The following is a 10,685-nucleotide window of genomic DNA, read 5'->3' on the forward strand; positions in this document are numbered from 1 at the left end:
AGAGCTGTGTCTGTTCTCATTAGAACATTTTTGTTTTTGCAGGAGATGGAGAACGCGTGGAATGAGTACAGCCGACTGGAGAGAGATGTGGACTGGCTGAAGTCGGCCCTGCAGGGACAGATGAACCGCAGCAATCTCTCTCAGGTCTGCTACGCACAAGCACTCGTTCACTGTCATGGACAAACTAGTTACAGACCACTGGTTTCACATGAAAATACCTAGCATTCTGTGTAATTGTCCTGTCTGCACAGGATCAACTTCAAAACTGTATTTTGGCAAATTACATGACTTCTCATTCGTAATACATTGTCTTGTAAGTTATTTTACACTTTCACGAGAAAAAATAGGTCTCTTTTTTTGTGTTTCTGTGTGCCTCTGTGAGCAGCAAGATAAAGTCCAGATCAGAAAAGAGCTGTGGAGGATTGAGGATGTTATTGCAGGCCTCAGCACCAGTAAAGCCAACTACAAAGTCACTATCTCCTCTGTCACCAACCCAGGTGAGATACCTGGAGCTTTCACCTTGTAAACAGCCATTGGTGTCTGCTCTGTGCAAATGCAGTACAAGCCACGTGGACATGCTGCTGTATCTCACTATAAAAACTCTTAATCGTATACTCAATACTAATGACTTGAACATTTCCCACGGGTAAAGAAAGCCCCGTCTTTACAGTCTATTCATGTCACGTGTTCATATTCATCGAATCCCCAGAGAGGAAGTTTGTGCCTTCAGTGTCGGCGTCGTCAGTGCCTTCTGTGCCTGGGAGCCCGTCTTCTGTGGAGATGAGACTGTCTCAGCATCAGCAGCACAGCCCTCACCTCAGCCCCAGTAGCCACAGCGCCACCCTTTCCTCCGGCCCCAGCCAGCAGCCCTCCCATCCCTGGGTGGATGCAACCATCTCTAGTGGTCTTAAATGGGTGAGTGACCCTCCATCAACAGAAGGCAGTTCTACATAACCCTCCTTTGATGAAAAGCAAAACTGCATTTAGTCTTTGCAATTTAACCTTTCACTCTTTTTACATTCCATCTCCAATTGACTCTTTGCTTTAACCACGACCAGCTCTAAGTCCATAAAACCAGCCTGAGAATAAAGATAATCTGAAAGCATTGCAGGTTCTTTTTTAATAAAACATACTAATTAATATTGTATTCCATTTCGGTATAAGATTGCCATGTATGCTAGCTCTTTAGAAATTTCAAAAAATAGTGAATTAACACATTTTATGAGTTTTTAAATGGCTTGTTTTATTCAACCAACATTCCAAAACTTGGAAAAAAAAAAATCCCCAAAAATGGAAAATCCTCATATTTAGGAAGATGAAAATATGTAAAGTAAGTATACGTATATTTGAACAGAATATTCTTAACTGATCAATTAACTATAATTTAATTCCAACACTACATATATTTGGAGAAAGTAGTAGATGCTTGTGTGTAATTTTGAGTATAGCGTATATCAATAGTCAATAGTAATGTTTTTGTACAGGGTGGGGATGATGTGCCACCTAGACCTCCTCTACCTCAGCTTTACAATCCTGATGAGCATCCCCCAGCTGTGCCCCCGTTGCCCCGGGAGACAACAGTGATCAGACACACTTCTGTGCGTGGCCTAAAACGACAGTCAGATGAACGCAAAAGGGACAGAGAGGTTGGCCAGTTCACTAATGGAGACTGTAAGGTACATACGTTACGTGTTTTTATGTGCGGCTTGAATATTTACATTTCTCTTTCTCATCTGTTTTTAAATCTCTGTTTTTGAATCTCAGGTGGAGTTTAGGCCTTTCCTGAGTGATCCAGAGCTTATGGGGGCTGGAGATGGCGCCAGCCACATCAGCATAGTCACATCTGGACATGATGGTTACCAGACATTACCTAGCAGAGGTATAGTAGAACACATTTATTTAGCAGTAGGATGTTTAATGTGTTAATACATGTACCCTAGCTTCTGGCTTCATTGCCAAGTTGAGAAAGGTGTGTTAAAGTCCGTTGGCTTTCCCTCAGGAGTGGCTGGCTCCTCGCTGAGGCTAAATCAGTCCTCGGGCATCTCCTCGTATGTGACCCTCCGGAGAGCAGCCTCCGCTGTCGGCATGAAGGTAAAGCTCGGAATTAACGCTGTCAGTTTCAACAAGGAATTGTATACAAAAGATTGGTGTATAGAGCGAATCAAAAGTGCGTACCCAAAGCAGTGGACAGCACAGATCCTCCAAATTATCTCTATGGAACTTAAGACTAATTGGGAGTTGAATGTTTTGACCTTTGGAGCGCACACAAATACTCCTCGTTCGCCCAAGTGCTTCATCAGACCCAACTGCTAATGTTCACCGCTGGGAATCAGTGAGGGATCATGTCTTCATTTCTGCACTGGACACTTGAAAGAAAACAAACTTATTTGTAGAGGATTCAAGCGGCACGAAAGAAATATTTCTTATAATTTGTTAAAAAACAAACCTAATTGAGATAAATCAGTTAAAAAATTGTTGATAATTTCAACACCATAGAATAAGTACTATTAGAAAATTGGAAACTTTTTGTGTTATGTACAACCTCAGTAATGTCTCCTCTTAAAAATAAACTTTCTCCCATATTCCTTTCTCAATCCTTATTAACATCAGCTTCTATCTTCGTGGTAGGCTTGTTTTTATTTTCTTCCACTTCTCTGCCTTTTGCACCACCTCTTGCTCATGTTATCAACTCTCTTTGCTCCGCCTCCTCTCAGGAGAGACCAAAAAGTGCCTTGGAGCGCCTGTACTCCGGGGACTCGGCGCAGCAGCAGCAGCAGAGGGGGAAGATGAGTGCTGATGAGCAGCTGGAGAGGATGAAGAGGCACCAGAAGGCCCTCGTTCGCCAGCGCAAACGCACCCTGAGCCAGGGAGACCGCCACGCCTCTCCCTCGCCGCGCACTTCTTCCTCCTCCTCGCGCCCACTTTCCGCAGACCTGGGATCAGTATGTTACTAGAGCAGTATCACACGTCACTCCCTCATGCATGACGACAACCACGAGCGGCGATCCACAGTAGTAATGAGCACCTTTACTTCGTTTGGTCTGTCTTTTGTTAGTTCATGAGATTAAAAAGTTGGTAGCAGTACTTTAAAGTACTGCTGTACGGCAATTCACTGTGTGGCTGTTCTCAAACATTAATACTCACAGCAGACATATCGACTTGTAATAGTTGGAAAGGCACAGTTACAAATGACATAACAATGGCTGTGATGTGTTTTCCAGTAAGCCTTTGGGGCATTGAGCCAACATGCAGGATACAGAGACTCCAACATTATTGTCCTTATCTTTGCTTTTCCTACTGTCCTAGAAGTCAAAATGTCTTCTATAAAAAAGGTTTGGACAAATTTACATTTAATGGGACAGTAACCCCAGCAGGTCATGAAAGAGAATGTTTTTCTTTTTTTTTCTTCTTGCTTTCAACATAACAAGCCGAGTCCTACAAAGTCCCAGACATCTCTATGGGCGGAAATATGTATTTTAAGTTTTTGGGGTGAACTGTCCCTTTAACACTTAACTTTAGCTCAAGAAATTTGTACATGTGGTTATTATGAAGTGGAAATTATTCAATTTGACAATGTATCGGAAAAATTATTGCAACTAATATATCTTGCCTATCAAACACATAACGCACTAATTACAACAGACATGGGCCTTCAATGCCATCAACTGTTTACATTCATGGGTATTTATTCATAACTACTTGTTACAGACCCCAACATTGCTTTATCCATCTAGTTTCACCTCTTCTCACTGATCTTTCAATCCCTGACTATGGTGGCTTTCAGTCTGACTCGAGTCCTCTCTCTCTTCATTTAGATTTCAATGCCTGCTGCTCATTAATGTAGTGCTATTGCTGTCTAAACAGTCCATATATGTGTGCATAGGTGTGTGTGTCAGTGCGAGAGAGAGTAAGAGAAGAAAATGGCCTACTTAATTTCTACTGACCAAATCATTGACCTTGAGATCATTGACTTTCTTTTTAAGCCTATTCATCTTTTCCTAACCTATGCATCTCTATTCATTGCATTTGTTTTTTTGTGTTTATGGATTGGGACTTACTATTGTCCCATTAACCGCTTGCCAGGCTTTTTAATGGAAGCCTTTTAAGTCAAAACTTTTGTATTAAATCTTAATTTCATACGTCATAGGTTATTCGATTGTTCGCACGGTGTCTTTATCTGATACTAATACGAAAGTAATTATAATTAATTGTTAGTGACAAGAATGCATCCTTTTTTAAATGTGAATATTTGGAAATAAATAAACATGTTCTATTGGACTCATATTGCCATGTTTTTTAATTTGTTTCAATATGGTGGTGTTTGGTGAAACTTTCATTGGAATGGATGAAGTGGTCTTCTGTGTTTGTGTCGGTGGCATTGTGTTGTCTTCTTTATCACTGAGAATGTACATGCATGTTTTGATTTGAGAGCGTAAGCATACTCAAATTAATGCATGCTCCCTCTTTTTTTCTTTTCTTTTTCACACTTCAACACACACACACACTCTTTCTCTCTGCAGCCTTTAAAACTATTAGCATAGCAGTGATAACCATTGTACCAAACTTGTTTCATGAAATGATGTATCGTGGCACATATTTCACAGTCCATGTTTTTGTCTGTGTGTGTTTTCAGTGGAAGCGAGAGCAGGAGTTTGACCTGCAGTTGCTGGAGAGGGCTGTTCAAGGTGAGGAAGCACAGGTAGTTAGGAGCGTTCAGGGGGAGGAAACGGCTCCCGAGCACAGGGAGAGGCCTCGTTCCCGCTCTGACGAATGGCTGACCCTACGCTCCACAACACCCCCCTCCCATGAGGTTGACTTGGAGCCATTGGACTTTGACCTGGACCTTAACAAAGAGGTAAGTTATCTTTCTCTGCGGCGAAATATAGCAATTGAGTTCATGGTCAATACATAATGAATCAACAGAAGAAGAAAACGCATAAGGCAGCCTGTAACCACAGTCAAATTAGAAGAAAAGAACATTTTGAGCATGCAATTCCTGAAAATGTTTCATATAATTCAATGCATTGAATTGATTATGTCGTCTGACTATACACAAGTGTCAGCTCGAACATCATTGAACACATTTTCTTAACTTACTAATCACCTGTAGAATAAATAGTGCTGCAATGAAGACATGTGGACCATGAGCTGCCACGTGCAGCAACTATCTGGTTGTAATTGTTGGATCAAAAAGTCTTCACAAAACAGTTGGTCGTCCAGGAACTGGTAAACTCCTGGTTGTACGTTTAGCCAATGAAGGTTGTTCATCTCTTTTACAGTAAATCCGTCTGCATATCCATCATTTGTGCAAGCGGATCAAACCTGATAGCAATGATGATGATGATAAGACTCAGACCTAGATCTCTATGTTAAAATAATTGATGTCCCAAATGCAGCATGCCATAAATTCTCTTCTGCAAATGTTCTTCTGGAAGGTGAAAAGAGAAAGTAAGTGATTCTAAAGTATATGTTTTTTTGGTTAGCTTGCCAAGCCTCCGAAGGTATTGATCCCAGAGCGCTACGTGGATTCAGAGCCTGAGGAGCCTCTCAGTCCGCAGGAGCTGGAGGATCGTCACCGTAAGGTGGAGCGAATCAAGAGCATCTTGGCAAAGTCCAGGTACATGAAATTGAATCGTTTAGCGTTCAATTGTCGCTGACAGCTGATTGTGGAGTGTAAGGAAGGCCTTGTGGTGAGCCAAACACCCAGTAAAACCAAAATACTGAAGGTCAAGCCCTTCATTTACCGTACCAACATGTCTTTGGGAAAGGTTACAGTCCAGCCGCCTTCAAAGGCACTTGACTTTAGCTCCGGCTTCTCTTTGATATCCCAGCAGCTGTGCACTTGGCAAGAGAACGCCCTCAAAGCAGTCACTGCATTTCCCCTTTTTTTTACCAAAGCATCATGATTTTACAATGTTGTCTTTTTTTCCTCTGTGCACTGGACAGTGTGCAAAACCTGACACCCGGAGTGACTTTGGATAAGCCAGAGGTCGGGCTTGTGGCACTCGACTCAGCTCTGCAGGAGCAGGAGAGGATCATCACCATGTCCTATGCTCTCGCCTCGGAAGCTTCGCTTAAGAGCAAATTAGTCACAGGTTGGTCATTTGAAAATTTGGAGGAAAACTTTTTAAGTTTGAGCCTGAAGGTTGTAGGTTATATATATTTTTGCTTCATAAATCATGTAAAAAATTGTTATTCCACAGAAACACTGCTGACAGTTTCAGTTAAATTTCTCCCTCCATCAAATTGGCATCTTGAAGAAGGTATAAAGCGAGTCAAGCAGTCTTTCAAGAACACTCGATTGATGGAGTGGAGATGAGAAGGGCGTGAGGTGCAGAGTCGAGCAATAAGTCTGTCCATTTCCTAATAACTGAAGATTACTCCTTCTTAGAAGCTCAGATAGTCTTTAATTGCAATCCTTGTAGAATCCTTCAGACAGGGGAGGAATAGCTTGATGAGGCCATTTTGTGTGGTGATCAATGACCCAGTCAGACTCTACTCTACCTCTGCATACCGCTGCTGCTGCTGCTGCTGCTGCTGCTTTGAACGCAGCTCTGAACCTGCATAAAAGACACCACGCTCACTTTTCATCTCCTTTTTTATACTCTACAGTAGACAGGCCGGTTCATTTTCACTGTAGCTGCAGCAGATTGTCAGCCTGTCTGCCTCGCTCACACGTACGCACACACACACACACACACACACACACACGCAAGCACACATATATATGCACACATATATCTGTCACACACAGTAACACTCAAGCTGTCAGCGTGTGTGGAAGCTTAATATGCACAGCGAGGCAAAGTCAACAATTAGAACATTATTTCCAGCATAGAGAAATGTCAGGGAGTATAACTAGTGGCACCTTGTCAGTAGAGACTGAATCAATGACTTTCTCTTCCTTTGGTGTTAAAGTAAGGTATGCTCGTGCATTTTCAAATCCTTGAATTAAAAGAAGAGGGGTTTTTTTCTCAGCATTATGCATGAGAGACTTCAATATTGCCGGCATAAGGGCAGTACTATGCAGCAAATTACGTACAGTAAATATCAAAAAGGTGTGTCTGATTGTTCAATTTCATTTCATTTTTTTTTATTTTTCTGACAACCCAGAGATATTGACTAGAATATCTAATTTAGTCCTGAAAAAACCTTTACAAAATACGCCTCTTTGTGTAGTGCCTACACAAATATAAAGCACATCTCAAATGTGGGAGGTAGTTATTACATTATTAGTTATTAAGTGTGCCATATAAATGAGCCTCTCGTCGATGCCTTGATAGTTATCCCGTTAATGTAGCCAGTTGTGTCATGCCATGGTGGATAATGCTTCAGATCATAAAGTAGAACACCAATATCAGATTTGAACCATGCGTTTAACAAAGTACCTTGATCTGTCAGATATTTATTTATTGGATAGCAAAAGTCATATTCCTGTTGGTTATTTAAACAAAAAGAGAAGTTACATACTTTCCGTCTTTCCCGAAAAAAGGCATAATTTAACCGTATACAGCGGTATTGGTTTTGATTGAAATTACCCGCCATAAGTCCTTTCAGAACTTTCCCAGAACTGGCCCTTTTGACTAACATACCAATGCTGTTTTCTCCTTCTCTGCTTTCCTTGTGTCCTCTCCTCAATAGTTCTACCACAGGCTAACATCCCCACTCCTCCTCCTCCTCCGCCTCCCCCTCTTCCTCCTCTTCCTCCTGTTTCTCTGGCACCTCCCTCTCCTCTAAGCAACGGAATCCACTACACGTTTGTCTAATCCGAGAAATAAAGTGAGGCCCCTAACTGCATGCGTTGCTGATGCTTTCGAGGCCCACGCTAACCCTCTCTAACGCGGGTCTCCTGTGTGCTTTGCACCTCTCTGCATGCTCACGGCTCTGTTGTGATTGTAGCAAACACATCTTGTGTAGGTTAGGGAAGCCCTGCCTCTGCTCCCATTATAATCAAAACAAACATCTGCAGGCAGTCTTCTCATCCCACTGTGATAATTGTGTGTAAATTGTTTTTCTTTTTTTTCTTTTTGTACCACTGCCAAAATATTTATGGCTGGTTGAGGAAAGAAAGGGCTCAAAGGAACATGACTGTTTGTAGCATTGTGTATAATTAACAAAAGAGACACATTTTGATTTAGCACCTCGACAGTTCAGTAGTCTGCACAGCTGCATCCACAGCACCAATTAACTCCCCATCTGTAGTCTGGCAGCAAAATTGCAGATATCATCGATGTTACTTCTAACGCAGAAAGGGGGGCTGTGTCATTTTTTCCGCTTTAGGGAAATACTTCCATTTACCAAGCAATAACGACAAATATTTGATCACTCAATTATATGAATGTGTCTATACGGAAATACATTTCTGGATGGACATTAGCAAATGTTGACACATGCATAACAATCAGCACATTGTACCCTAACAAACAGTAACAAGGCGTCCGTCCAGCTCGATTGACCTTTCACCCCTTTACTATCATGCAGAAGGAGTGATGGCATGAAATGACTCGTCAGCCAGGCATGAATTAAATCTTTATTCCTTGTGCAATTGCGTGACTGCATGCTTGGCCACGTGTTGTTGTGCTGTGTTTGATTGATCGAAACTCTTTCCCCTTAACTCATTCGTCACATGTCCAGGCGGGCTGTTAAAAGGTGGGGTGTCACCTACAGTTGGTTTAGAAAAGTTTGTCTGCTACATTTTGGTTTCTGTCCCAATGATTAAAGGATTTACTAATATGATTTTAATAGAAGGAATAGGTGGTTATGTAGTGTGTCTGCACATCTGTTCACCAACCTGTAGCAACAACCTCTTCAGAAGTGCTTTACGCTGATGGTTTTTAACAGATCATTTCTAGAGGAAGAGTTTAAGCTGTGCATAATAATGTAGAAAGTATTGATTACTTAAACTTTTATTCATTTGTCTTTGGCTTTCTCAGCTGCTGCAAATGATTGTTCTTCACAAAGTCCTTAAGTGACAGGCTTCAGTTTATTGTGGTCAGTAGGACACTGCCATATTAGTAAATATTTAACTAATGCTGCACGCGTTTTGGTTGTAGGGCATGGACAGCAACAAAGTCTTAAGGTGTTGATTTAGTTGTGACACATTTTTATGGATTATGCTGTATTTAGTGATATTTGCTGTTTGTGTTCTCACATGGACTTTCTGTTTCATCACTTCTCAGCTCAAGCAATTTTTGGACACTGAGGTGCTATTCGACAATGACAACAAACAAATGCATTCTACAAGAAAAGTGGATTTGTGGACATTTCCGTCTTTCCATGCAGCAGTACAAGAACTATACTAATCGTTTAAAATACTACGCAGTATTGACTCGTTAAAGTGTGTCCATTTGCTGTAAGCAACAAGGAAATGGAGGACTACTTGCCGTGCTAATTAACTGTGGAAGCGTCTAACAAATGTAAATCTCATAATAATGTTTTCTACATGTTAATGCACTTTGAATTGTACACTGTATCATGTTTTCAAGGTAACACTGAATGGCTATTACTTGCAGTGTGAACGCAACTGGGAACTCATTTTTGGTTTTCATCAGGTACAGAATGTTGAGAACAAGAGGTACTAAATGCGTCATGATAGTAGTATTTTTGTCAAACCTCAGATAATATTCTTACACCAAGCCACTTGAAATATCATATGTATGTACCTTGAGCACTGCCAGTCTCCTTTTAGTTTGCCAGGATGAATTTTATTTTTGCTTACATCGGGATGTGTGCAAGGAAAATAACCTTCACATATTTTCTGTGTGACTGGCGAAGGTTGCACATTAGAAATTTATAAAGGTAAAGAGAGAAAAGTGAATATTAAAGATATTAACACAATGTAACTTTCATGTTTTATTTTTATTTTATTGGAATGAGTTGCCACATTCTCACCTGCAACATGAGTCATAACAACAAAAGGGAAATTCAATAATACACTGCCTTGTAATTGACATGTTTGAGAAATTAGTTCAAGAATAGCAGCTTTTACTTTTACTGAAATGATTAACTTTTAACCTATAGCTTTTGTTCCTTCATACATTTATCTAATGCGTTTATCGACCGCATCTTTATTCTAATCATGTACAATGGAAAAGTACAAAATGTGCACTCCTCATAGCTCCAAGATTCTCTTTGAACCTCCGCATTGATTGCCTTGACCTATTAGCTTCATTATATTATTTGACAAGGGAACCAAACTATGGCACGCTCAAAGGAGGTGAACCCTCAATACAAAAAAAGGCTTCTTGAAAAGTTCAAAGCCTTTTCCATCTCAAAAGGGCATTTTTAATTTGGTGTATTTTCAACCAAGAAGGTGGATACTAATAACTCTGGATTCTGAAGTACAGAACTCATATCTGTAAATCATGAACTATGTCTCCTTTGCAATTGTTAAAGAAACTATTTTAAGAAATACATGTATTGCTCTTCTAATTAAAAAATAAATGAATACAGAGGAAATGTTTTTCAATGGACAGTCTTCGGTTTTCAACACAAATATTTATCATGTTACATTAATCATGATTCTCCGGATAATGCTCTGATAGGATGTGATGTACACCCTTTAAATGGGTGCAGCGCCCATGCCTGCCTTTGCCTGTCTGATAGTGAGCAGTTGTGATGCGGCTGCCTCCCAAGTGGCATCTTTATCTTTAATTGGAGAGTAATTACTTACACCAGTCTGCATC

General features: G+C 40.7%; 1 protein-coding gene across 10 annotated transcripts in view; it reads left to right on the plus strand.

Annotated features, from left to right (window-relative positions):
* Positions 1 to 10,462, plus strand: part of plekha7b (pleckstrin homology domain containing, family A member 7b) — a 55,692-nt gene extending 45,230 nt beyond the window's left edge. For 8 of the 10 annotated variants that reach the window (XM_037450207.2, XM_037450216.2, XM_037450231.2 and 5 more), the window contains 12 exons: positions 43 to 144; positions 386 to 497; positions 710 to 915; positions 1,485 to 1,676; positions 1,765 to 1,879; positions 2,000 to 2,091; positions 2,715 to 2,942; positions 4,634 to 4,855; positions 5,484 to 5,617; positions 5,947 to 6,095; positions 7,642 to 7,779; positions 9,180 to 10,462. In XM_037450207.2, the coding sequence (XP_037306104.2) occupies positions 43 to 144; positions 386 to 497; positions 710 to 915; positions 1,485 to 1,676; positions 1,765 to 1,879; positions 2,000 to 2,091; positions 2,715 to 2,942; positions 4,634 to 4,855; positions 5,484 to 5,617; positions 5,947 to 6,095; positions 7,642 to 7,766 (1,677 nt within the window). In that variant the 3' untranslated portion in view covers positions 7,767 to 7,779; positions 9,180 to 10,462. The remainder of the gene's footprint in view (positions 1 to 42; positions 145 to 385; positions 498 to 709; positions 916 to 1,484; positions 1,677 to 1,764; positions 1,880 to 1,999; positions 2,092 to 2,714; positions 2,943 to 4,633; positions 4,856 to 5,483; positions 5,618 to 5,946; positions 6,096 to 7,641; positions 7,780 to 9,179) is intronic. The other 2 variants (XM_037450224.2, XM_037450240.2) reach the window with 2 other exon arrangements.
* The last annotated feature ends 223 nt before the right edge of the window (positions 10,463 to 10,685 follow it).

The sequence above is a fragment of the Pungitius pungitius genome, chromosome 4 (genome assembly GCF_949316345.1).
Source record: "Pungitius pungitius chromosome 4, fPunPun2.1, whole genome shotgun sequence".
NCBI classification, from domain to species: domain Eukaryota; kingdom Metazoa; phylum Chordata; class Actinopteri; order Perciformes; family Gasterosteidae; genus Pungitius; species Pungitius pungitius.